The sequence below is a fragment of the Drosophila melanogaster genome, chromosome 2R (genome assembly GCF_000001215.4).
Source record: "Drosophila melanogaster chromosome 2R".
Taxonomy (NCBI): Eukaryota; Metazoa; Arthropoda; class Insecta; order Diptera; family Drosophilidae; genus Drosophila; species Drosophila melanogaster.
Genome location: NT_033778.4, coordinates 12,652,517 through 12,679,881, shown reverse-complemented (window position 1 = coordinate 12,679,881; position 27,365 = coordinate 12,652,517). Strand labels below are relative to the sequence as shown.

At 43.4% G+C, this 27,365-nt stretch overlaps 4 protein-coding genes across 21 annotated transcripts; 2 read left to right on the top strand and 2 right to left on the bottom strand.

Annotated features, from left to right (window-relative positions):
* The first annotated feature begins 288 nt into the window (after positions 1 to 288).
* GLS (Glutaminase) lies at positions 289 to 9,399 on the top strand. Of its 10 annotated transcripts, none has more exons than NM_165939.3 (7): positions 289 to 674; positions 3,651 to 3,757; positions 5,954 to 5,983; positions 6,543 to 6,782; positions 6,845 to 7,218; positions 7,295 to 8,325; positions 8,533 to 9,276. In NM_165939.3, exons 1-7 carry the CDS (start codon positions 480 to 482, stop codon positions 8,704 to 8,706), a joined length of 2,151 nt encoding a protein of 716 aa, NP_725213.1. In that variant the 5' UTR covers positions 289 to 479; the 3' UTR covers positions 8,707 to 9,276. The 10 variants fall into 10 exon arrangements, with proteins under 10 accessions (NP_725213.1, NP_725212.1, NP_001163129.1 ...); NM_165942.2 differs by lacking the exon at positions 289 to 674 and adding an exon at positions 3,288 to 3,379 and having other exon boundaries at positions 8,533 to 9,399; NM_165938.3 differs by lacking the exon at positions 5,954 to 5,983 and having other exon boundaries at positions 8,533 to 9,399.
* A 263-nt stretch (positions 9,400 to 9,662) lies between these two features.
* Positions 9,663 to 20,385, top strand: nemy (no extended memory). Of its 8 annotated transcripts, none has more exons than NM_165934.3 (6): positions 9,663 to 9,995; positions 11,888 to 12,047; positions 18,686 to 18,909; positions 18,982 to 19,204; positions 19,261 to 19,425; positions 19,497 to 20,385. In NM_165934.3, exons 2-6 carry the CDS (start codon positions 11,929 to 11,931, stop codon positions 19,636 to 19,638), a joined length of 873 nt encoding a protein of 290 aa, NP_725208.1. In that variant the 5' UTR covers positions 9,663 to 9,995; positions 11,888 to 11,928; the 3' UTR covers positions 19,639 to 20,385. The 8 variants fall into 8 exon arrangements, with proteins under 8 accessions (NP_725208.1, NP_725209.1, NP_001163128.1 ...); NM_165935.3 differs by lacking the exons at positions 9,663 to 9,995; positions 11,888 to 12,047 and adding exons at positions 14,083 to 14,137; positions 14,650 to 14,897; NM_001169657.2 differs by lacking the exons at positions 9,663 to 9,995; positions 11,888 to 12,047 and adding exons at positions 14,083 to 14,182; positions 14,650 to 14,897.
* A 155-nt stretch (positions 20,386 to 20,540) lies between these two features.
* CG8646 (uncharacterized protein) lies at positions 20,541 to 23,928 on the bottom strand. The gene is made up of 7 exons (NM_136963.4): positions 23,892 to 23,928; positions 22,491 to 22,613; positions 22,264 to 22,423; positions 22,120 to 22,207; positions 21,675 to 22,066; positions 20,817 to 21,561; positions 20,541 to 20,758 (listed from the first exon to the last, which is right to left on the bottom strand). The coding sequence occupies exons 2-7, from the start codon at positions 22,596 to 22,598 to the stop codon at positions 20,563 to 20,565; spliced, it is 1,689 nt and encodes a 562-aa protein (NP_610807.3). The 5' UTR covers positions 22,599 to 22,613; positions 23,892 to 23,928; the 3' UTR covers positions 20,541 to 20,562.
* Positions 23,929 to 24,138: 210 nt separating this feature from the next.
* On the bottom strand, positions 24,139 to 27,077 carry ZnT49B (Zinc transporter 49B). Of its 2 annotated transcripts, none has more exons than NM_165933.2 (8): positions 26,755 to 27,077; positions 25,824 to 26,700; positions 25,630 to 25,771; positions 25,166 to 25,572; positions 24,786 to 25,114; positions 24,659 to 24,733; positions 24,485 to 24,598; positions 24,139 to 24,420 (listed from the first exon to the last, which is right to left on the bottom strand). In NM_165933.2, exons 2-8 carry the CDS (start codon positions 26,692 to 26,694, stop codon positions 24,376 to 24,378), a joined length of 1,983 nt encoding a protein of 660 aa, NP_725207.1. In that variant the 5' UTR covers positions 26,695 to 26,700; positions 26,755 to 27,077; the 3' UTR covers positions 24,139 to 24,375. The 2 variants fall into 2 exon arrangements, with proteins under 2 accessions (NP_725207.1, NP_610806.2); NM_136962.3 differs by having other exon boundaries at positions 25,630 to 25,756.
* Positions 27,078 to 27,365: the final 288 nt, after the last annotated feature.

Here is a 27,365-nt window from a genome sequence, read left to right as displayed (position 1 = left end):
TCCATGATTCCCAGTGTAGAAAAATAATTTGCACAGTTGTGCTAATGACGTCACTGGGTTAGACGAGCCCCCAGCAACGTCATCACCGTCTCTTTTCTGAGAGAACTACCACCATTGGAAGTGGTAGTGTCTCCCCCGCCATGAAACTCAGTCCCACAGAAACAGGGAGAGAGAGAGAGCGGCTATTTATGCTTACTCACAACCAAAGAAGTAATCACCGCTGCTTTTGCCGCCGCCAACGTTTTTTGCGGCAGCGTTGAGCTGATTATGAGCTTTCTGCTTTTGGCATTTTAGTACCCAGCGATTGGTAAAAGAGGACGCATGTGCAGACAACGGAGCGGATACGCAGCGTGAACGTGAACGAAGACATCAAGTACGAGCATTAAGGTTTACCCCTGTTAGGCATCCGATAATCCGTGAATCAGAGAGACCATCGTCGTCATTAGGGCAACCAATTAGCCAAGTCAGTGATTGTGATAATGCTTAAAGGTGTTCCCACGCTAGCCGGTCGAAACCTTCGTCTCCTGACGACCCAGGCACAGGTGCTGGTCCATCAACGCGCCAAAGCGTCCGCCGCCGAGCCCGTCGAGGACTTTGACCAGGAGACGGATCTTTTGAAGCGCGCCAAGTTCGGACACACGGGCAAACAGCTGCAGCAGAAAATAATCAATGAGGTAAGTTTCTGCGGAGCATTTCAAACGCGGGGAGGTTGGCCGAAAAACAGCTGACTATGTAGGTTTTTTTGGTCCTAAATTTCGCTCGACTATTGATTTTCCATGTGCTATCCCCAAAAGCGAACACATAATGCGCACAGATGCGCAAATACTGGCGGAGAGCACAAATAGTTTTGCCGAAATCCAAAAATAGATCTCGAAACTTAAACAAAAACCGAGATATGGACTCTGGCCTGGAAGTGATTTTGGGCACGTAAGGGCGTATGACTTTCTTTGCGGTCTGACAATGCAGAATTTTTCGCTGAAGACGCCGAGCATTAGTTTAATTAGATAAATGCCAGGCGCAGCGTGACTGACGCAATATCCAGATAACACACCCACTGTCCTGCCTCTGCCTAAAAAAAAGAAAAGATAATTGAGTTTATCTTATCGCATCTGTGATTGCGGCGACTAGACTACCGAGCGAATTAATTGTGAAATTATCATGACAAATTTTCGGGGGCTAGGCGCTAATCAGGTGCAAATCAACTGACACACACTCATCCTTAATCCCCAAATACCACATGTCACATGTGAAACTCCCAATTCAGCAGCAGCACACTCGCTGTCAACAAGTTTATTATTTAATGTCAAAAAATCAGACGACGGCGAGACGCTGACCGAGACATTGAAACAATGATGGCGAGATTGGAAATGGGATGGTTGTAAAAGTCTGCTTATTTATTAATCTTTGGCTCGTGAAACAATCGAACAAATATGTATATATATTCGAATACACTAAGAAAATAGCGTGTTCTGTATGAGTTTCATGTTTTGAAATATATGGTTTATTTCCGGCAAAATAATCTTAATCTTATTCATTTGAACTAAAATCTTATCAAAATGAAATGATAATTTATGTAACTTTGATAGGAAAAACTTGTCTGTGCTATTTTTAAACTCTATTGTACTTTGTTATGGAGGCTGGTTAAAATTAGGTACTTTCTTATCGGTAGCTTATTATTACAAACGTATTATATTTTATTTAAAAATTTCTTGTGCATAACTAAGACATTTTCTTGCAGTGTATGTGATTCACAGACTCTTGAAGTGTTAAAGTCACGCGAAACTGTCACCCGAAAATAAATAGTGTAAACGTGAGCATGGCAACACAAAAACACATTTATGAACAAATAAAGTCGGAGGTGGTGGTAATTCAAGCGGAAATAATTATGGATTGGAATAAAGCTGGCGAAGATTTGGCAAAAGTCCATCACTAGTCGAAATGTTTGCGCTGCTTTTGTTGCCATGGGAGAAAAGAAATGAAAGAGCACACATTCATAAATATTTAGCATACCGTGCGTACATATGTATATATTAATATTTTAGCTGCCACAACACAAAAACCCCTCACTCCCCTTGACGCACTAGAAGCTAGCGAAAAAGGGAGAAGAGGAAAATAAGAGAGTTAGTTTGTTCTTAAGCGAGCAAATGGATATTTCATGAACTTTGCAAATTGTATTCCAATTCTTTAAGGTATTTCGCGATCAAAAGAAATATGCAGAAATTAGCAAGGAAGTTTCTAGATCATATACATTTTTTTCTGGGAAATAACCCATTAGGAATAACTGCGACCGATAAAATAGGAAATACAATGTATATTTTATGCTCGCGATAAAGAGCGCTTATCAGTGACTTAAGGGCCTTCCGTAAGCCTCAATGAGTTCAGTCCTGTTTTATTAAGTTATAGTTTATTACAACAATAACTTATATTTAGAAGATCGTTGTACAGTAGTTATTATTCCTAAAATCAGTTTTAAAATGACTTTACTTTAATGTAACCAATATATTGAAAGCCAAGCTGCGTAGAAAATAAAAGCGAAGTTTGTATAAGTAATTTCCTTCATTTCATAACGCATTGACATAATCGATTTTTGGGGTGCACAAGATAGGTTTCTCATATTCCCTGAATACGTTTCCCTCAGATAATTATAATCTGCATTTCCGCGCAAATTGTGCGTCAATGTTCCGTCGGCTTTGTGATCCAAATTCGAAAGGTGCCAAAGTCCCACGCTAAAGTGACAGGCCCCTTGAACGGAACTTGTTTGGGCAATATCTTATTCTTTTTATTTTTACGGTGTTGTTCTTATTGAACGAGATACATATGCGCCACATGACTTTATTTCGCTTAAATAAGTGCTTAATAATATGCAAATAAGCAGCGAGTGCGAAAAACGCTTAACAATGTAAACAGATTAGGGAGGCAAAGATTTACCCTTTTCTGAGATCAAGAAACAAATTTATAACAGGGATTTGGGCACGTGCAAACAATTTAAGCTGAATATTTCCACAAGCTGCGCAAGCTGCAGTTGCAATGAAAAGTATATAAAGTTGCTGGAATTTTTTTAATCAATTTAATTTGAAAGGAACTAAAGAAAAGCACAGAGACATCTGCTTCGCTGATGTCATGCGGTTAGGTAATCCAATCGAATAGTACTTAGGATCGAAGGCAGGACACTGGAAGTATTCAGTTACGCTAATGAATGATTTCGATTTCTCCATTAACGAAAATAGAAATGCTATGGGCAAAATTAGTAGGCTGTGCCCAATATGTATTCCAAATCAATAATGTGCAAGAGGTTGGCATTGCAAATATAAGGCAAAAAAAAAAAAAAACAGAAGAGCAAAGAATCAAAGGATTGATTATGATAGCTATTACCATCCTTGTAAGCACCAAAAGTGTTGCCGATTTTCGGGGATCTCATAAATGTTTGGATAGACCAAACCCTTCTTTCTATAAAAGGTGCTCGTGAATGGCATACGGCCATTATTTCCACTTCGAACCAGTTGCGGTATACACTGGGATATACCTTTGAAATATGCTAGTACGTGCCATAAAGTTCCGTTTTTGTCATAACTGGGAAAACGTGATGCGAACAGAGAATTTCCGATCTAAACAACAGCTGTAATATACAACGAATATTTTGTACATTTCAGAAAAATCTGCGCGCTCCACCGCTTATGAACTTGGTGTTTGCCAATCGGAAGTTGTCCTTCTACGATACCAGTTCCACTCCCAAGACCAAAGAGGATAATGCCAAGCTGTGAGTACATTATCGAAATATGACCTCTGACCCTGTTTATTTTCACTGTCAATTTTACATCCTACACCGCAAAACAATCCAGAGCACATAGCACATAGCACAACTGCATGAAATCGTCCAATTGGGATTGCAAAATATTTGGTCCACTCATTTGCACCTTGATCGTCTGTGATTGCTGTAACTTACCCACTATTTCCCACGTGGTCATAACCAAATGGGTCAACAGTTTAGCTGCTGCCAGGCTGCACTTTATGTACCAATCATCCATTTTTAGATCGGCTGCAGTTTGCATTGCTATTCTTAGTTCGGAAAATATTGTTTTGAAAACAACAACCGAAATCGTTGACACACACAATTAACAATCTGTACGCCAAAGTCCAAAGAAATTGCGAAAAATATTTTGATGGCACTTTTTGGGGTAAACATTTGCGAGCGCTTTCCTTTTGTTTCAAGTACAAGCGGGGGAGATTAGGGGGTTGGATGCTCCAAGTTGGGTAGTATCTGCCCCGATAGCACGCGCTAATTGCCGGCAATCTCAGGCGCATAAAAATAAATTCACATACGTTTATTAAACGAAGATAAAAATCGAATTCGCTCGCTCTTTTCGGGTCTGCTGAATGATTCACATACATACCTCGTATGTATTGGCTTTTGATGTATGATGTTGGCGAACTATAAAACCATTGGCCATTCGCCGACTGGTCTCATTTTGGCGGTGACGGGCCGCAAGTTTGCACAGTGAAAGAGCAGGATATACCTTATCGGAACGATGGGCGATCGTAGTTGGAACCTGCTGCAGTATGCCACCGAGAAGGCGCCAATACCACTGGACGGCTACACCGCCGAGGAGGCGGCCGAGTTCAAGGACAGCATCAGGCAGAAGATCGTAGACGATCTGAAGTCCATGACGGGCGAGGAGCTGATAGAGCTGGTCAAGCAGAATGCTGCCAAGGTGGAGGAGGAGAAGGTGGAGATTCCGCCCACGGAACCCCTATCCGGCACCGAGGAGGGCAAGGAACGAGTGCAGGATGATGCGGATCTCATAGATGCCGGTATCATAGCCGAAATGGTCGCTGGACTGTGCACCAAAAGCCAGAAGGAGACGTTCATCAAGGTGATAACGAAGTATATCAGGTAAATGTGAATCACCCGGAGACGTGCCCACCTCCTTATCGGAATCAAAGAAACGGGGTTCCGCCGCGTGACGTCCACCTCCTTATCGGTTTCGGAGTGGTGCCCATGTGAATATCTGTTCCATAGAACGCCAGACAATGGCCAGTGCCAGTGCCATTATAATGCTATAAATCCAGTCATATCTGCTCCGCGGTTGTATGTGCTAGTGCGGGCTGTGTTTGTGTGTGTGTGTGTGTGTAGAGAAAAAGGAGTTAATTAATTTATTTTATTGGCAATAACATGATTTAGAAATTAGCACATTCCGGCCCTGCGTTGCTCTCCGTGGCCCGAACTCTCCCCCACCGCTAACCGAACTCTCCGATCTCCGGTCGTCTATCCGTATGGCTATCTAAGTGCTCCCGTCGCTGGGAGCAGCAAAAATCACACTTTCCGCTAATGTATAAAATGCCAGCGCGCTTACTGTTGTTCCCATTAAACTTGCAACAGCTCGGCGCTCAAGTCAAGGCGATCCGAGATCCGAAATCCAGTATAGAAAATACAATACGATACAAAACAGTCAAAGGCATCGAATATCACGTATACGCCGTGATGGTGCAAACAACTGAAATGGAGGCGCTGAAGCGCCAGAGTGAGGATGGGGATACCAAGGAGCGGGAGGAGAACTATAGGCGGGGCAAGGAGCAAGAGACCACGGAGACGGCGGCCATCATAGAGGAGATTATCGAGGGCATCTCGCTGCAGAATCGTCGCGGCACCATAGTGCGTACTATTTCCGCGATAATCAGGTAAAAATAGTGACGGAAAGTGCAGACCAAACAGACAGTCAGGGGCAGGGACAAAATATATGCATAGTATATCCGAGTGGATCGTAAAAATAGAATGTGCACATTACACACCCCATATCTACATATATGACACACCCACAAACCCCTATATAAGTATATAACTATGCCAAAACGATAATTGCGTTTGATTGACGCTCATTACACGCTCATTTATGGCCAACATATGGAAATCTAACTAACAATTGCTATCTGATCATCCTGTTTATCACTCTTTTAGCAGTCAGAGACGCCACTATTCGATGCGGCCGTGAGTAATCGATTCAACTGTTCTGTTTTCTGTACACTCCCCCAGTAGAATTTGAATCAGTTGCCATGCTATATACACCATAAACCATAAACGATCTCTTAATCAAGTCCAACTCAACTAAATTGGAGTTGATTGTGGTCTGCGCGAAATGATTTCCCGAATTGATAGTTCCGAAAAAAAGGCCCAATTAATCAAATCGGCCAACCATGGAGGAAGATCTATATTTAGAGATGTCCAACTGGATCTGTGCAGTTTTTTTTTTTTTTGGCCGCACTGCATTAGATGTCTGTGAGCCAATTAGCACTTTGACTTCAGCGCCAGTTGGCCAAAGACAAACCCCCCGCTAAAATTCCGCCTTGCGCCTCTACACCCCTTAGTAGTAGTAGCTGTATTTTGTATTTGTGAATTTTGACTTGCTTTTCCACACACGCATGCTAAAATTCAGTCGGGGATCGCCGCTCAATTAGCAGGTGCCCTAAACCCAATTGCTTTTCTGCGGCTTCGAAACTATTTCGCTAATTTCCCCCCACTAACTAACTGCTTGTATTTCTATTCACAGCCATCGCGAGCAGGAGCAGCGAAATGCGGAGGATGTGCTATTCGACATGTTCGCCAGCGAGGAGACGGGCCTCATCTCGATGGGCAAGTTCCTGGCCGGGCTAAAGACCACCGGAATTCGCCGGAACGATCCGCGAGTGCGAGAACTGATGGACAACTTGAAGAAAGTGCACAAGCTAAATAACTACGAGACGGGTTCTTCGGCGGAAACTCAGCATCTCAATCGAGAGACCTTCAAGGCGTAAGTTATTGCCTTAATCATTCCAATCCTAGAATTGTCATTGTAATCCCTATCGTATTCAGTGTGGTTGCCCCCAATATTGTGCTGATTGCCAAGGCCTTCCGGCAGCAGTTCGTTATTCCCGACTTTACGAGTTTCGTCAAGGACATCGAGGATATTTACAATCGCTGCAAGACCAACACTTTGGGCAAGTTGGCCGACTACATTCCGCAGCTGGCTCGCTATAATCCCGATTCCTGGGGCCTGAGCATCTGCACGATTGATGGCCAGCGCTTCTCCATCGGCGATGTGGATGTGCCCTTCACACTCCAGAGTTGCAGTAAGCCGCTGACCTACGCCATTGCCCTGGAGAAACTGGGTCCCAAGGTCGTGCACTCTTATGTGGGCCAGGAGCCGAGTGGCAGGAACTTCAACGAACTTGTTCTGGATCAGAACAGTAAGTTGGAAACCATCTAATTACTATGATGTCCTCAATGTGTATTTATTGCAATTATAAAATTGTGTCTCAACAGAAAAGCCACACAATCCGATGATCAACGCTGGTGCCATTCTGACGTGCTCCCTGATGAACGCCCTTGTCAAGCCGGACATGACCTCCGCTGAGATCTTCGACTACACCATGTCTTGGTTCAAACGGCTGTCGGGCGGAGAGTATATCGGCTTTAATAATGCCGTATTCCTGTCCGAACGCGAGGCTGCCGATCGGAACTATGCCCTGGGCTTCTACATGCGGGAGAACAAGTGCTTCCCCAAGCGCACCAATCTCAAGGAGGTGATGGACTTTTACTTCCAGTGCTGCTCCATGGAGACCAACTGCGAGGCAATGTCCGTAATCGCGGCCAGTTTGGCCAATGGTGGCATCTGCCCCACCACCGAGGAGAAGGTGTTCCGGCCGGAGGTAATCCGGGATGTGCTCTCGATTATGCACTCATGCGGTACATACGACTATTCCGGACAGTTCGCCTTCAAGGTGGGTCTGCCAGCCAAGTCTGGAGTGAGTGGCGGCATGATGCTGGTCATCCCCAACGTAATGGGCATCTTTGCCTGGTCTCCGCCCTTGGATCACTTAGGCAATACAGTGAGAGGACTACAGTTTTGTGAGGAGCTGGTCTCCATGTTCAATTTCCATCGCTACGACAACCTGAAGCATCTGTCCAACAAGAAGGATCCGCGGAAGCACCGCTACGAGACCAAGGGTCTGTCCATCGTGAATCTACTCTTTTCAGCTGCCAGCGGCGATGTTACAGCCTTGCGGCGTCATCGTCTCTCCGGAATGGATATCACTCTGGCCGACTACGATGGTCGCACTGCCCTCCATTTGGCTGCGTCCGAAGGACACTTGGAGTGCGTCAAGTTCCTGCTGGAACAGTGTCATGTACCACACAACCCCAAGGATCGCTGGGGAAATCTGCCCGTGGATGAGGCAGAGAACTTCGGCCACTGTCACGTGGTGGAGTTCCTTCGCTCCTGGGCGGAGAAGGCCGACCAGTCCAGCGAGGAGTGCAAGCCCGAGGCGGTGACCAGCAAGACACAAGCGGATGAGGTCAGTTCAAGTTCAAACTCAAGTTCAAGTCCAGGTTCAAGTCCAGGTTCAAGTCCAGGTTCAAGTCCAGGTTCAAGTCCAGGTTCAAGTCCAGGTTCAAGTCCAGGCTCAAGTCCATGTGCAAGTTTAACGACGGGGGACCTTTTGGGGCACAATTCCAGAAATCTATATGAAATGCTCAAGCTGAATTCCAATTTCACCTTCCAGGAAATCTGCAGCACAAGCGACCTGGAGACCAGTCCGACAACCAGTCCCATTCCCACTCCCGTGGAATCCGGATCCAGGGCAGGATCAGGACGGTCCAGCCCGGTGCCATCGGATGCGGGCAGCACGGCGAGCGCCGGAAGCAGCATCGATGACAAAACCAAGCCGGGACTATAAGCGTACAGAGATCCAGGATCCCAGCCGAATCTCTCTGACTAAATTATTCGCACAACATTTTAGTTTATATATGATGTATTAGATTAAAGTTAAGAGTACCCAAAATACCATCAGTTCACGCTGCTTGGTTAGTCCTATATAATTTGTAGTAGTCATCCCACGTGCAAGTCGTGATCCTTCGAGGCGGATCCACTGCACGAGCGGCATTTGTACTTGTACTTGGTAGCGCTTAGTTAGCCACAAAAATTCCATGTTATCCTACGAAACAATGACAATAATCTTAACGGATATCTAACTTTCCCACATAACTGGGGTCTGTGACCTGCCTAAATGTATTGCATTCGTACTTGTCAATTGATATTTGTATGCGTTTGAATGTGTATTAAGAATCCCGTTTAAAAAGATCATATGTAAGTTCAGATATACATATTTGCTTGATGGCAATTGAATATATACATGTTTAGCTGAAAACGCACACAATATATGGCATATCGTTACTTAATGGGTCTTTTGAGGTTGGAAGATTATACATGATATATAAGAATAATAAATAAAAGATGTTTACTTACTAATTTTCTTAGAGCAATCGTAATTATACCTTTTTAATCATTAACATCAAAATTTTAAAATATGAACTCTATATTTGCATTCAATCCTGTTTTAAATGGTGTTTGAATAAATCAATTAAATTATATTGATATTTTTAAACAAACCAGGAAAATTAGAATTGATTCATTGGCAATCCTTTGGGGTTTCAAAATCGATGTATTTAATTCAAACACTTTTTCATCAATCAATTTATTCTACATTTCATGTAAATAACTCGTTCCCCTTCTACACGTATGTGCTATAAACTTTGAAAACCGAACGTATTTTACACGAAGCCACAAGACACGAAGCTGGATTATAGCACCATTATGGCATGTCATCGGTTAGTTTTCCCAGTGCCGCATGGCTCAGTTCGTTCGCAGCATTCGTGGAGTTCGGACGTGAATGTGTTATTGACTCACAGCGTTTGTGTTCCGTGCCGGTTTGTTTGCGGAGTTTCCATCATCCGTCAGCTCCCTTGCAGGCCGCTTCATCTCCGCCGGAGGAGGGATGCACTCCGTTCGCGTTCGGGCAGATGAATTAATTGTGGAAAATTGTTAAATTCCAGCTCGTTGAAGCGGCCGCAAATCCAATTAAGCGCATACACCATTCGCGCGGAGAGTTTGTGCATAATAGAGTAATTAAGTTTTCATTGAAAAGGGTTTTTGACACCGCACCGTCACACGCCACACGAACTTGGGGTAGGTTCACATTTTGCCGCAAAGACAGCAAATCGAGAGTGGCAAGAACAACAGGAGCATCGTTTCCGTTTCCGCTTTGCTAGCTGGTTTCTCATATAAGAGTGCATAAAGCACAGATTTCGCCAGACCCAAATCGGATTATTAAGTCCCTGCCACAAAAGGATGTCTGTTGTGGGAAGACTAGGCATCCCAGGCAGCCTCCATCCCAACCCATTCCGTCTCCCAGGCCCCGATTTCTGCATCCCCCCCCCTTCCCCTTGACAATCTCTCTGCACAAGTCATAGTCTGCATATCCGGGCCTCGAAATATTTGGAGCCCTTCTTTTGTGAGTGGATTTTTGGCCGCTCGCTTTGTTTGTTTGCTTCATTTGGCGCAGCTATGGGCAGCGTCAGCAGCTGCGGGATTGCATAATGTCCAGCTTCCTCTCCAGAAAGTAGCCCACAGCGATTGGGGATTGGTAAGTGGGTCTGCCCTCTGGAAACAACAAGATCTCAAATCTAATAGGAAATTCTTGATTCTTTTCTTGGGGGACATGTACTTAGGAGGCTAGAAAAGCTTTTAAAGCGCCAGCTAATTAGTTCATATTAATTAAAGAACAAATCACACAAAGCTATTATAGAATTTCATGGTGTGTGAGAACTCAATAATTAACAAAGAAATCTTATTTATTTATTAATAATAATGGAAGCAACTGCTCCATATGCTACGCTACCAACCATTAATGGTTACACAAAATATTACTTTGTATTTATATTACTTTGTATTTTTTTAGCTAGAAATACTTACAATACATACTTGTTACAAAGCTTAAATAATCTTCCGAATATTACTCAAAGTAATCAAATTTTATAATTTTGAGAACTTTACTTTGCTCCCCAAAAGAGTGAATCAAATGACTGAGGGCGAGAGCCTTTGGTGATTCCAATCAAAACCGAACTGCATGCACCCGTAACCCGAACATGTCTCTCTCTCATTTACTAATAATACCCTTGAGTTGGGACCTGTATAATCAGCATAATCCAGGCAGAGGGAATGTCAATCCCCATCGTCCAGTTCCGTGGGAACTGGACACATGTGTGAGTGTGTGGATAGGGACAGTGGGCTATGCAAACGATTCGCAGGAATTTCGGAATGAAGGGGCGGACTGCGGTTGCCGGTTGACTGGTTGACTGGGCAAAGGAAGTTGGCTTCGGCATCAGCAAATGCCAGGCATTGATGTGTCCATCAAGTGTCTCTGCATCGAGTTCAACGAACCCCCAAGAACTAGAACGTCCAATAATAATTGATTGGTGGGAAAGCAGGAAAAGGGCGCCGAACGAAAGAACCCACACACACTCTAAGCAGGAGTATCTGGAGTATCTGGAGTATCTGGAGTATCTTCGACATGACGGGCGACGTGAATCGGAAATTGGCGCTCTCTGCAGAACGCATTCGGACGTGTGATGAGCCAATTTCACACATGGCAGAGGCGGCGGAAAAAATACACGAAATCCGCAAGACAAAAAAAAAAAAACACAAACAGAGAGCGAGCCAAGTGCAATGCCCTGGACTTCAGTTGACGCTGCACTTTTGCCACCTTGTGGAGTCGCCAAAAATAAATGCCAAAAGCCATTTCCACTTCCCGCCATGAAAAGCGACTTCCCCGCTTATAATGCTTGCTTCTCCCCATTCGAAAGGCCCATATATTGTACAGAACTATATATACAGACTTATGGCGGCGCCGCCATTCATCAACAGATGAGAGCTACACCCCCTATTATTATGCAGAGTTGCGGATGTGGAATCAGAAACTGAATCTGAATCGGAATCCTGCTGCTGCTCTGTTGTTCTCTCTATTAAAATGCCACATTTAAATGCCCAGCCTCATAAACGTTTCTCTTCTCGCAATGCAGCCAGTCAGCGGAGCAGAGGCATCAAAATTGATTGCTTTCACATGGACACGAACTCGGTGAGTCCCCTTCCGCCGATGGAGGAGGCCATGGACAGGGTCAGCGAGAAGTCGCCCCCGGGAACTCCCAATGGCATCGAGATGCCCCCGCCGCCGGATGAAAAGTGAGTTGAGCCAAAAATAGACCGTGAATCTGTGTAAAGTCTGTTGCTTTAAATATTAAAACAGCTCTTATGTAGGACCAAGTGTGATATAGATGGTCAAAGATTGCCTGCCACAAAAAAATCTTAAGAAAATTTAAGTTAAATGTTCATCAGTTCGAGGAAAGCTAAGTGTTAAATTTATTATTTTTGTAATAATAGGAGCAAGATTTAAAATTATAGATACAATAAGCATTTCGAATATTTACGAAGCCTTAGGGTTTGAAGAATAATTATATTTCTTATGAAGATGCTTTATTGTTATGCTATTTACTTTTAAATATTTTTATATTTCTTCGGTTATATTTTAAAAAGTTCTCTACCACACGACCAATTAATCCCCCATGCCCAGCTAATCAACACAATTTAGTCAACAGATTCCCCAACACATTTGTTTATCAATATTTAAGTAAATTGTGTCACTTATGCATAGCAAATTCGAGGCGGGCACAAGAACGTAGAGACCAATTTCCCCGGAGGCCAATTTGGAGCTCTTGTCTAGCCGACAATTGGCCTTGCCCATCTCCGATGCGATGCTCATCTGCCAGTTGGAAGCTCTAACTTGGGATGAGAGATATGTAAAACATGAAAAGACTTAGATACCCGGCTATTCGTACGCTGGCTTTAATCGATTTTAATGGCACCACGCGGCGTATGTGTAATATTTACATGAAATAGTGCCCGAGCACGTCAGGAATTGCCCCAAAGACTAATTAACAATGACGGTGAACGGGAAATGTCGACGCCTACACACCCTTTCAGGAGGTCCCGGTTATTTTTACGCGCCAATTTCCTAATTCACGTATCTTTGAAAGTCGTAAATTTTATTTTAATGCGACCTCGTTGCAAATCACACAAAAAGCCGGACACATCCTTCCTGTAACCCGTACAGGCCCACAAATTCAACAGTTGATCGCGTGCGCCCAACTCACATAGTAACTGGCCGTAAACATTTCGCCCGGAATCCTCCATTCTCCCACGTCCCTTGGCCATGTCCTTGTCCAATTTCTGGCACGAAGCTTGGTAAGCTTCAAGTAATTACTGGTATTTTTCCTTCTCTTCCCGAGGACTCAACCTTTTCGCCGCCTCGTTTTCATTTCATTTTCATTTGATTTCCAGTAATTTTTGGGCGAGGTGCCCGCACAATACCCACTTGGCTTATGGGCTCCAAGGAGCCGGAATAATGACCCAAAGTCCCAGGGTGTGTTTGTTGTCTTTGCGGTTAAGTAGGAGTGGGCATGTTCTATGAAGTAGATGAATGTTGATGAGGTTCCCTATCTAACTCCCGCTCCACGGCCAATTGCTGACCCAGTATTTCGCTGGGAATTAGTGGAAGCTTCGCTTCCATAAATATTTGATTGATTCAAGCTGCTGCTGGCAGGTGTTTTGATTGATACTCCTATTTGCTTATTTATTTATAGTCACGGAGTGTTGTTGACAAGCAGGTGTCCACTAATTAGTTTCTGCATGTAGTTAGTAGACTATTTCTGTCAACTTATATATAATTTTAATGAGCTTTAAGATGAAAAAAGTTTTTTTCTTATCACAGTGCCATTTAATTCTGATGACAGTTTCCAGTCAGATGATTAACTGGTCTATCTTTTATCTTAACTTTATTTGCCCCTAATCTCAAGAGCTCAAGTAGCAGACCTTTAGACCACAGATTGCATAATACAAGGTCGAGTCGGAAAGAAACCGAGCTATAAATCTCGCTAATTTAAAAAAGTTAGGTAAATAATTAACACACATCTATAAATTTAAATTTCTGTTTATGGTTTGCTTCCTTGCTGAGCTGCTCGGTTGATGTCTCGGCGACATAGATCCTCGAATGGGTTCACTTCTCTGCTTTCGCACAAAATTGGTTCAGTTGCCTGCTTAAAAGCTTGGGATCAGTTGGTGTCTCTGCTAAAGTATCGTTATGAAGAATGCCCATAGGATCTAAAACTCAGGTCGACTTTTTAGCTCCAGAAAGCTTCGAGCAGAAAATTGAAATAAATTTTCAGTTGTCTCTAGCTGATCGCCGCGATCTGATCGTCGTTACACTTCATTTGATAGTAAAATCAGTGAATTTAATTTAGGATTTTCGTGCGGTTGTTTGTGTTAGTGCGACTGTTAACAAAAGGAGCCATATAAACAAAAGCATAGAGAAATTAAAACAAAAAAAAAACTCTCTTATATTTAAAGTGCTTTGTTTATGCCCAACTTGTGTGTGCCACTTTTCTAAAAATTTTTGGGTGCCTTTTACACGCTACTTGTGGATCGGCCACTTTCTTTAACTAAAAAGTACTTTTTCGCGTTGTTAGGCGAGCATCAAAATTTGCATCTACAGAAACCCGCCTTGATTAAATTCGATGTGAACCTGCGGCCCCTTAAATGAGCACATGAATAGATAACGAACCGAATCCGTCACTGTTTTGAGATCGCTTTTTGGCCTCGTGTGATTGACAAATTAACGCATTCAGCTCGATTAGCATCTGTATCCAAACTGGAAAAGTTCTATTAGCGATTAGCGATCCCATAGCCAGACTTCGGTTCTCAATTGTCTCTCGATTGTGGCATTTTACAGAACCGATATAGAAGCACAATTACGCGGAAAACGACCTTTAGTTGGGCCATCCCAGATATATTGTATATACACCATATACACCTATATAGAGCCGATCCGTGACGCACCGCCCAGCGATTCTACGTTTAGTGGGTGGCGGTGACAGCATAAGCAAGAAAAACCCAATAAATTTCGGCCCAAATAGCAACACTTGTCTAAATGCGAGATCGTCACTTGGCCAAAATGCCGCGTGGAGGAACGACAACATCGTAAGTCCCAAAAATCGAACTAAGAAAACCACCCCCCAGGGCCAGACTTTAGACCTAATATAAGCAAATTGCGTGTCGTTCTCGAGTGTATTTATTTAATTTGAACAATTGCCGCTTGTGGAGAAAAGTACTTCGATCGTACAAGGGTACATACATATGTTAAGTGATAGTGTCAGGTTGTTGTAGCGCGAATTCGATTGTATCTGCAAGATACAATTTCAAGCACACATGCACATGTACATATGTATGTATGTATGTGTGGTGGTTGAGCTCGGATTATTGGATCGTACCCGCACTCCCTTTGAGAGATCGCTTCAATTAAACAAGCCGCGACATCGACGTCGTCTCTAAACAAATGCCAGACATTGTACTATAAAATAACCCCCCGCAGCATCGAATCGTATCAGATCGGTTTGGATCAGACCATGCATGCCGTACGAGTACTTCGTCATAATCAACCCGCAGGATACGCAGAAGTGTGTTGGAGTGTTCGAGTGATTTTCAGCCATGCGTGCGACAGCAAATGTTTTAATTTGCCGCGATCCGCAGACTTTTAATTGTGCATTCCGCGTCAGCTCGTTACTTGTTACATCTGATGGTTTCTTTAATTGAATTGTGCCCTGGCTTCCTGCTACCAATTCTCTGCCACTAGGTTTTCCCATATATTCATCTTTTCAGCGGTAGCATTGCTCCACATTTATTACTGCCACAAGTAAATCAAGCTATAGGCATAATTAGCCTGGTTATATAGAGGCCTCTGGTTTGCCCTATCATCTGATTAGTACACTTTTTTGTAGATCCACTCTCAGTTGGACATCCCGCAGTCATGGTCATCATAATCTCCATCACATGACCGAGATAAGATGTTCTCTAATTGTATCCCACTGTAGTTTCTCGAGAAGAGTTTGCTTATCTGCTGATAAGAAATGTAAAAGGCTTAGACTTGACTAAACGCATTTTATCTGTAAAATATAATATTATTTTAAACTTGATGCTCGCGGAAAGCAAATCCAATTTGCATATCTTAGATAGAGGAGCCCGATTATATCTCATAGCTGAAAAGATTTTGGTTTAGAGATTTTTTTACGCATTGGCCAAAGACATTTTTGGGCAGAATTAAATCCCATAAATTAAGACATCAAGTTTTACTGTTTTCCATTAGGCTTTTCCAACTACTTGCATTTTATAAAATTAAGAAAATGTACTGTATGCCAAGTCATAAATAATCCCTGAATCAATCGTGGTTTTCTCGCCTTATATTTGCACAAATAATGCATTAATTTGCATTTGCTAAATGACTGCAGGAATTGGCTGATTACGCTGCAAAGCCGATGCGCTTTCTCTGTTTTTCCTACCTCCCATTTGCAGTGGGTGCCACCTCCAAGTCAATAGCCTCTCATCCACGATGACCCATTAGCCATGTGTGGCTGCACCTAGGCCAAAAACCCGGCTCAGAGAGTCTGGCTCAGACTGAGGCTGAAACTAAGGTTCAGGTTCAGATTCGAATACACAAAACAGGTGGCGGCCAAGAAACGAGTTTTCCATAAAACGAAAAGCCTTAAGCGAAAATTTCTCAGCGCAGCGGGCAAATGAAAAGTGAAAGAGATACAAATGTGCAGCTAAAGATACAGATACATTCGCAGACACACCGCACACTGGTGTGGGCTTGTTTTCCAACAATCTGCGGCAAGTGAAATGTGTGTTAAAGCAAACAGCCACTGCACATCCCCTTCCCCCCTTCCACATCCTCACCCCCTTGCAATGTGTTGATAGCTAAATGCCTGCCCCAACCGCACTACCAATCCCAAACCCATAACCATACCCATACCAATTCCCAAGCCCAAACCCAGACGCAGCTGCAGCCACATCGACAACCACACTCACGTCCACTGCGGCGGAGGAGTGCAACGTGTGGCAGACACTCGTTCATTGACACCGCCATCGGATGCACAGCAAGAAACATGATCAATGATCGTCATTAATCTATTTTAAAGTCACAAACATTCGCCTATGAACAAACAGAACTAATTTCTTATCTTCAATTAAAACTATCTCGATCTAATCAGTACATTAATAATTCAATCATCTTTGATCTTAAAGTGTGGAAGAATATTTGTTAGCAAGCTATTTTAACGCTATGGTTATATTGATTGTAATCCCTTGAATTGGTTTTTAATTATAATTGAATAGTAAAGCATTGTATCGTATTAATTTTTTTATTTTACTTATGAATATAAATAGCTTAACAATTCAATATATCTAATGCATGACAACTCATGTAACTGACAGCACATATAAATCGCCTTTTTATTTTTATTTTTGAAAATCTTTTAAGAAAATGACATCAAGAAATCAATAAGTTAAGTACTTAAGTACTCAAGTACAATATAAACTAAGTTTAGAAGGAAAACATTTGAACCCGAATTAGAATATCATATAATTTCCTTTCAGACTCAGGTTATAAATATATATTTCGTACAAGTCCCAGTTGAGTCCCCACAATTTTTCCGAGTGCCTCCGATCTTTGGGCACTCAGTGCCACGCCGATCTCGCTCCGCCGTGTCCGATGCGGCAAGTCCGTTGCAGTTGCACTTCGCGGATAGTGTCGCATGTAAATTGGAGCAGCATCGACGGTGCCCCATGGCATTATCTTCACAATGCAGTGATGCAAGTGTCGTGAAAGCGAGAGCGATGGCTGGTAATTCGATTCGCTTTTGCTTTCATTATCACAACAGGGGGCTCGCACTATTAATTTAAATAATCGCTTTGTTTACACTCGATTGTTGCGCCAATGGATTTCGGAATTTCGAACGAAACCAAGGAGCTGCACTTGGCGATGATTAGGCGGTTGGTTGGCGGCCAGCAATGCGTCTAATTGCGCTGAGTGCACAATATGTATTTCTACTCCAGTTTGCCTGCAGGCCGTTAACTTTCGAAAGATCAACAGATGGCTTTGGTTTGGCACCCCATTGTGTTTTTCTGGGACTTCTCCCACTGCACTGCACACTGATGGATGATGGCTCATACGGATCTCTGTGCTATTCGGCTGGATGAGATCATTGCGCCCATCATGAGCCATCGAAATTGTATGTCATACGATCGCACGACAAGTGATGAAATTGATATGACAGACAGGCCGCAATTGGGTGGAAACAATACACTTTTGACTCCATTACCCTTTCCCCAGCTGTCAAAATCATGCGATAGGATAAACTTTTTTTTCAAATCATCTACACCAAATCCAAACTAAAAATTCCAGGACAAGTGAACCAGCGCAACTCTACGCATTGAAGAAAATTGGATATTTGCTAGGCAAATTAGATAATTGCGATTTCGCTTAAGTCCACTGTAATCCCACTTGATCCATCTATCCATCTGTTGTCCATCAATTAAGCCGATTAGCAGCACATTCAACCCGCAATTAGCGTAATCTCTTGAGAATCTCTGGTAGAATCTCCATAATTCGAAGGCAGACCCTCGGAATCATCATAAATTGTGTTAAATGAGGGCAAACCTACATACCCCAGATTGTAGTTGCACTTGCGTCTATCCCAAGAAATCAGAATCTGTAAATTTGTTGTATCCTAAAAATAAATTATATATACTGATTATGGTCTTAAATACAAACACATCAAAGTATGAAACCCATTGACGGACCCTTTATAGATGAATTGAATCGCATGTTCTTTCATCGACCCAACTTCATGAAAACTCGGATTAAAAAGTAATTGTTTCAGTGCTATTTCATATGCTATCATGGATTGTCCTATGCTCCTATCTCGTTACAGGCGCTATGAGGAGGATCCAGATAATGCCTGGAATTGCTGCTCCTGGTGCGAATACTTGCTGATCGTCATCCTGTCCACGATCCTGCTGGTGGGCGTGCTGGTGCTAACCCTCTTCTGGGTGATGTTCTACCGCGATGGCTTCGCCTGGTCGGAGAGTCCCAAGCAGCAGTTCAATCTGCATCCCATCCTCATGATTGCTGGCTTCGTCACGCTCTCCGGATTTTGTAAGTCCATCCCAATTGTGCAAATGTACCAATCTTAATCTTATGTGATATACTCGTACCTCCCCCAATTAGCCATCTTGATCTATCGTCTGTGCCGCTGCGTGAAGCAAATCTATGTGAAGCTGATCCACATGTTCTTCCACGCCGTGGCCATTCCGTGCATCGCCCTGGGTTTCATATCCGTCTTCGCTTCCCACGACGCGTTGCATAAGGTCAACTTCTATAGCCTCCACTCGTGGCTGGGCTTCGTGACAATGGGCATGTTCGTGCTCCAGTTTGTGATCGGCTTCTTCAGGTGGGTCTCCGCAACTCGGTGTCCTAATCCGGCATATTAATCAAAATCTTCTTTAGCTTTCTGGTAATGCTGTGCTGTGAGAACAAGACCTACAGCTGCCGCTCGGCCATGGTGCCCATCCACGCCAGCTTGGGACTGGCCAACTTCTGGCTGGCCATTGCCACATCCGTCACGGGACTGATCGAGAAGGAGCGCGAAACCGTCAACGAGGCGGGCGTGAGGTAAGAATAGTTTTAAGTACTACTTTTAGGCATTGATATCAATGGTTAATTCGTTCGTAATATCTTTACAGCAGTGAGAACAAGCTGGTGGAGCACTACATCACCAGTGCCATCGGCGTGACCCTGATCTTCATTGGCATCATCGTCACCTTCGCGGTGCGGCGTTCCAATGCGCCCGCCTCGGCGAAGGTCTACGTCACGGAGCGCATTTAGACGGTCCGTCCGGCTCGTCAGAGTCTCCGCCGCCGGAATTGGTCCACGGCCAGGAGGGTAAGCGAGTCGCAGCAGGTGTACCCGAGGATTCCGGAACTCGGTGACTTGGACTGGACTTGGGGAAACGGACCGGCGGTGTCCTTTCGCCAGGCTTAGCGCACAGAGACCACGCTTCTGCAACTCTATCCGAACCCTTTGTAACCTTTTATATGCCAAATTAAATCCACATCATACACTTAGACTACTCCATATGGCTATAATCAAAACCTTTGCCCACTTTCAATCTCTCAGTAGGTGTGTAGGATTAGGAATCTCAGCAGATGAGCAGAAGACCAAGCAAGCAAATCTAATCAAAATTTTGACGTGTTCAGCCGAACTTACTGATGCATCCAGGCACTTGCAAGCTAGATTAGCCAGTTTTTTGGTACTATAGTAGAATTTTGATATACTCGTAAGCCCATGTAACTAGTGTATGTATGATCGTACCACGTAACGCATTGAATGTACGCACTCGGACTCAAAACTGTCGCATTTGATGTTTTTTTGTAATCGTGCAAGTATTTGTATTTTCATAATGCGCTAAGCAACCTAAGCTGTAAACCAATTTTACAAACAAATAAATACTTTTGCCCTGCCTGAGGGCTCTCATAATAATCGCAATTGTTTATGCACTTTTTAAATATTTAAAAAACGGTGAGAACTCGGAAAATAAACAAATCATATTCCCTTGAAAGGGAAATTAAACAGAAGTGATGGGGATTGTCTTATTTTCTTTGTGTGATAATAGTCGAGGTTATCAGATGGACTTCAGATATATATGTCTAATAGGCATTGTCTATATTCCTACTTCAAAACTACTTCTACTTTCAAAATCATTTGAACCATGTCATATCACATCATATCGTATTATATCATATCTTTATTCTACACAGTCTTTGCCAAAGTAATATCCCCACTAAAAGTATCAAGATCGTTATTTTGATAGTCCCCAAAGTTTGTCCACGTATAGTTCCAGAATCTGGGATCAGCTCGAGGATCAGCTGGTTTATTCGAGGGCGGCACTGCGGTGGCATTGAATCGCTCGAGTTCTGTCATCAATGCGTTTACCACTTCCGGATATCTTAAATGTGATTTGTAAAAAAAAATATGAATTTTTCAATGAAATTCACAGTACTTACTGCTTGGCCAGATTGTACTGCTCACAGGGATCATCGCGAATGTGGAACAAGCACGGAGCAGAGAATGCGGTGGCCACACAACTGGTTCCTTGGGAGGATTGTCCCGGGCACGACACCGTGGCAGCTGCTCGTATTCTCTGCTGATCCGCCCGACTTGGCAGCATCTTGAGAGCCTCCAGCGCTTTGCCCGCCCTACTCCTGCCCACCAACTGCCAGTCGTACAGACGAGGATCTCTTTCCCCAGCCGGACCGTACCAACCATCCCAACTACCCCGGTAATTGGTGCCCTTGACCAGCTTCCAATCTCCAACGCTGAGCGCTGCACTGCCCCATATATCATCGATATTGTGCAGTACATTCAAGCGAGGAGATGCCTTGTCCTGAACCAGTGCCCGCCAAATGCTCTGGCCATCGATTTGCTTGCTGAGATTAGACAACGCTGGTTGACCACCAGCTGCCTCCAGGAGCGTGGGCAACCAGTCAATGATGTGCATGGTCTGGTTGGACACTCGTTGGCTTTTCTTCAGCAGAGGTGACCACATGAGACCCGCTGCTCTAACTCCGCCCTCCCACAGGGTATTCTTCACACCCTTCAGGGGATAGTTGGAGGCGAAGTTAAGGTTGAATCCTTGGGCTGGTCCCCCGTTATCCGAGGAGAATATGATGATCGAGTTCTCCAGCATGTTCGACTTGCGCAGCTGATCCACAATTTGACCCACAGAGTTGTCCATTTTGGAAACCATAGCTGGAAATAGTAGGTATTTACATTTTAGAACAATACAAAATAAACAAATTTTAAAATCATAAAATGGCTATTATTTCTCCTTTCTGAATAGTACAATATCGAATAAAACTTACCAGCAAATTTTCGCCGTTTATAGTTGGGAATGTGCGACATCTTGATCACATCGTTGTCCGGAACCGGCAGAGGATTATACGGATTACTCGAGTGACAAGCCGCATGGGCTACGTAGAGAAACAGTGGACCCTTGGTGGCATTATGGTTGGCAATGACCTTAACCGAGTGATCGGTTATCACATCCGTGGTGTAGTGACCATGCAAGTCATAGGCCACTTGTGTTCCATTGCGCATGTCTAGACCCCACTGGTTGTTCTCCACGGCGGTGTGATCGTTGTAATCCTGGTGACCCGACCAGAATCCCACGTGGCTACTGAAGCCGCGATACAACGGAGTGTACTTCAGCTTCCAATGGCCTAAATGCCACTTGCCAGCTATGTGAGAGGTGTAGCTGGAAATGGAGATTGTGTTTATAAAGTGGGCATGATATTGACATTGACCTACCCCAACTCATTCAAATATTGAGGTAGTATTTTCTCCTCCAAGGGCAAACCTCGTGGTTCAGCGGCATAGAGAACTGTATGTTGCATTCCTACAGAAAATGACACTAATAACTATAATTACAAGAAAAGGATGATCTTAACACACCTGTGTGTATGGGATATTTTCCCGTCATAAGGGCAGATCTGGATGGAGTACAAATGGGTGCCACATAGTAACGATTCAGAATAATGCCAGAATAGGCCAAGGCATCAATGTTAGGCGTGGGAATCTCTGCCGAGCCATGGAATCCCACATCGTTGAAGCCCTAAAATAGTAAAAATATTAAAATATTGAGTTAATATGTGTATTAAATTTATAGTAATCAAACTCACCAAATCATCCGCCAAAATAAATATAATGTTGGGCTTTGCAGGAGATTTTTCAACCTCAGCTGCATCAATGATTGGCAGCAGCAAGCAGATCAGCCATAAAAACCACATTGTTTATCTGGAAAACTAAAAGATTGTGATTTATATTTGACACTTAAAAACAAAGCATAAATAACAATTAGTTAGTTAACTAATCGATTTATTAGTGACACAGACATTACGAGAACGAGCTCGATTGATTGATCTTCCAGCGTTTTGAATAGCATTGAATGGCATTGATCGTCATCTGGGTTGGAATTCAGTTGCTGAATCAGCAATTGCACTCAATGCGACCTCAATATGAGTGGGTTGCTCTTCACCTGCGCACTGAATGAATTGATTCGCGAGTTGAGTTGCGATTCATGAATCGTAGGGATACCCCCCAAGAACCTATCTACACATACGTGATGGGAAACGAGTATATTCATTTGGCCATTGTTCAAAGCGATATCATGTGGCACCTAATTAACATGTAAATTGAGTTTGTCGCTGTTTGCACCGTTAATGGGTCAGCAAGTACCACTCGGCAATCGGAAAGCTCAAATTAAAAAACCAAATTAGATTCGGACATTTTTTTTCTTGACATATCGAACTGCTAATGCTCTAATGACCACTGCCAACAAAAATATAATACATAACAATTATTATTAATGTTGCAATTAGAATGTTTAAAGTTTAAGCACTTTCATTTAACGCATATTGAACTTTTTGCTCAGAAATTGCTTAAGATTATTTAATTTTCTGTAATTACATATATTTTAGTTAGAATAACATAACATAAATGTTATCGAGCCTGCGGCACTTTCACATCAGTCATTTTATCTTATCTTTATATATTTTAAAAACTATAATATATAATGCATTCCCAGTCGTTCAAGTATTGCCCAGATTTATGTTGTCTATTATTTTAAGCCCTAAAATGTTGGATACAATGTGATCTCTCACTCTTCTATGCAGAAAATTCTTTGTTAAACAAACAATTCTATTGTTTGTCATAGGTCACTAACCCGTTATGAGATTCAATAGAAATTCGTTTATGCAAAATCACTCAATAGCCAGTTGAAATACTTTTGTGGCGATTAGTAAAGTTCACGCTCTTTACCACTCGAACGTTTATTTACTTTACTTGATTTTGGAATTAATTAAACGAACAAACAAATCGCAGGCAATGCTTATTTAACATGTTAACTTGTTAGGGTTTGTTGTGCATGAGTTTTGTCTTCGATTTTATATTTCAAAAATTTGTATTTGTCAATTAACTTCAATATACTGTGCATATATATGCTCTGCTGTATGTGCAAATTATTTATGTGCACATAGAATCGGAAATAATATTTATTTATTCGGCACTAAGCGTACACCTACCGCCAACCGTTTTAATTCACGCGCCAACTCAGACTGAAAAAAATTCCCAAACAGCGGACGCTGAGCCGCAGACTTTTAACAGTGAAAGCAAAACGCTGTTAAAGATCGAAATCTATTCGCACACAGAGGGAAGTGCGCTACAGAGCGCTTCGTCCGTCGAAATTGTTGCTTTCGTTGACCTCCGACCCGTGGTACCAGAAAGGGAAAACATTTCACAATAAGTGCACTATTTATAAACACGGGATGTGAAGGAATATCTAGGCTTTTTAATTCAACAAACTACGTTAAGAAACAGATATATTCAAACCACGGGCTCCTGTCAAGCCCGCGACAATACACTTTTAATGCTTAGTTTTAGGTTTATATCTAGAAGTACACAATGGGAAATAAATATATGCTAGACAGGCAATAATTTCTTATAGAAAGCAACCAAATCACCCAATGCTTTATGTATTTAACAGTCCCCCAGGCGAATAGAGGGCGATTAGAGTATTTCCAGGTCCACATGGCGTATTTCCGGGAATTGTGTCTGTTAAAATTTAAAGTATATACGTTTAATAAGAATAACTAGATTATCATCCATTTTAGCTAACCCGCAAGTTCATCTCAATGCGATCAATTTCGCCGCCCATCAGGTCCACAATGTTTTCGCCTTGATCCAGCAGAAAGCTCTCCAGATCCTCAACCTTTTGAAAGCCTCGAACCGTCTGCGGGGGTAAACAAAAACCGGTCAATGACAGGCCCAGAAATGGGTCAATACCACGTACCGTGAGCAGTTTTGCGAGATCCTGTTTGTCCAGATACGAACGGGTCAGCTCACGGCCGTCAAAGTCGAGCTCAGCCTATGGAAATGAACTTTAGTCTCATTGAAGCCCTTTAAGAGCAAGGTTTTACCTTATACCGAACCCGAGCATTGCCAATATCGATTCCCTTGACATCGTAAATCGCTCTGATCATTACATCAGCCTCCAAAGCAGAGTTAATCTTTTCTAGGCGCTCGGAAGCAATGGATATCCCCACCAACGCATTGGCATTTGTATAAATAATAAAAGAGGCCACAGCGCCCAGAAGAGCACCTATAACCAGTGAACCAGCGGCGTCGAAGATGGGCGATCCTGTGTAACTACTTAATCCCATGCAAGCTGCAGCCACCATAACGCCAGTTACCGCTGCAGCGTCTTCACACAGCACCACATTCACGCACGGATCCTTGCCAGAAATCACTGTAAAATAAGCATTATGATTTATGTTCATATTACACATGCTAAACTCACCATAATCCTTAAAGGACATATTGTTTTCCTTAGCCGATCGCTTAAGCTCATTAATGGCCACCACCAATGTGGCTCCCTCAGAAACTAATGATCCCATCAAGATACAGTACACCCAAAATAGATCTGTTATGGGTTCCGGATGGAGAATGCCATCAATACCGTGGTATATGGACAGGCCACAGCCAACGCAAAAGATGCCAACGCCCGAAATCAGCGAGGAAACATATCGCATGTTCATGTATCCATATGGATGATCTATATCGGGACTCTGAGAGGACTTGTAGATGCCAAACGCGAGGATGAGCTGGTTGATTAAGTCGGCCAAAGAATGGATAACTTCTGCAAACATGCTGTGAGAACCGCTGTACAGCCAACCTCCTGCCTTGAAAAGCAAATTGGCTGCATTGCTAGAAGGAACAGATCTTATTCATAGAAACTTTAGTTTCTTAAGTAATATAACTCACATAGCGATGGCGGTGGCCACCACTTGCCCGGACTTCTCCGACTCCTTTCTGTTGTCGAGCATTACTTTGGTTCGAGATCCCATTTCCCTGCGGTAGTCACGCAACCGCCGTTTAACAGTGAATAGATCTGCGGAGTCATAGACTTTAGCACCCATATTAAAGGTAGAACGGACACAGGACACAAAAACACTTACTCTGCTGGTATTGCTTGCGCTCCACCTCCCGCTTGAGTCGCTCCCGCAACAGATTTTCCTTGGACCCCCACACTTCGACGGCCTTAGCCTCCACATCCCGTCGCCAGTAGACAGTCATGGGTGGCTCCTGCTCGTACGGCGATCTCCGCTTGATCTTGGGCAGACTTTCGAGTTGAGCAGCGGTCAACAAGAAATCGCTGATGGCCCGGTTGGGGGTCACAAAGTTGCGCTCTAGGGAAGCACGATAATCGAATCGGGGTCGCTTTAGAGGAATCACAGGCGCTGGAGGCGTTACCTCTGCAGGTGGGGATGTTCGAATACCTTCTCCCGCCTTTTCAGCTAGCACAGCACCAGACGGAGAATTTTTAGGTGCGCTTTTCACTGTTTCAGGAGGATTCATAACAGAACCAGAGCTCTCTCCCAATCCTACAGCACCAGTTGCTACTCCAGTAGACGTAGAACGTAGATTAATGGCACTTGCGGCCAAAACCGGCTCTTTCACCTTCGTTACCGGTGGCAGATCGGATTTTTCAAACACAATCTCGTTAATTTTGGAGTCCTCGATGGTGGTGCTGATAGACAGGATGCCCTTTGTGGTCTTCACCTCAAAGTTTTTCGTTTCCTTTGGCTTGGCAACTGGACCAGCGGTGGCCTCCTCCTGCACAGGTTTTTCCTTCTTGGAATCACTGCCATTGGCGCTGCAGCGAAACTGAAGGAACGTGCTTGGTCGCTTCCACGGCTGTAGTTTGAATGCCTCGCCGTCATGCCGCCTCCAAGGGTTCCTGCCGTCTTGACGTAAGGAGCACTGGCTAAAAGCCTTTCCCAAGTGCTGGTGTCTTCGCTGCAGGATCTGCACGCCGCGCAACAGCATCCTGCACTGGAAAGGAATACATATTAGGCTTATCTCTTCCACACATATGGTAATGCTTACACGGCGCGCTGCGTCACTATCGCACTATAGATTCCAATCAGTTCTTTTCTATTGTGGGGGGTGCTCCGTGGTTTCTCCTCTAGCGCAAAACTACGTCATGCGGGCCAAATGGAACGGGTGCAAAACGAATTGCGGTTGTAACTACTCCGGATAGGGTCGCTCTGTGGAATGCTCCAATCGTTCCTGGGGCCACAATCCTTGGAGCGTTGAGGGCGTACTTGCAAATATGCTTTAAATATACATTGGCGATTTTTTATACTGAAAATTTAACCATCACCGGCTGGCGCTTTTTGCCTGTGCTTTGGCCGTTGATGTTGTGGTTTTCTTTTCATGCCGAAACAGCTTGGTCACACTTACAGAGCTTATCAATTGTTCTCACTATGCAGCATTTTGAAGAGTGGGAGACGCAAATAAATACAAAGATCGCAAATCTAAAAATTCGTACCATGAAAGCATTTATTATAATTCTTATAAAGCGGCTTATCTTTATATCCATATACATTGATATTACTATTTTATATATTTGGTCAGAAGAATGCCGTAAAATGTTAAAGCAGTGTGAACAACCGCGGTTATTAACCGCCTTGGTGTCTTTAATACTGTTATCGATA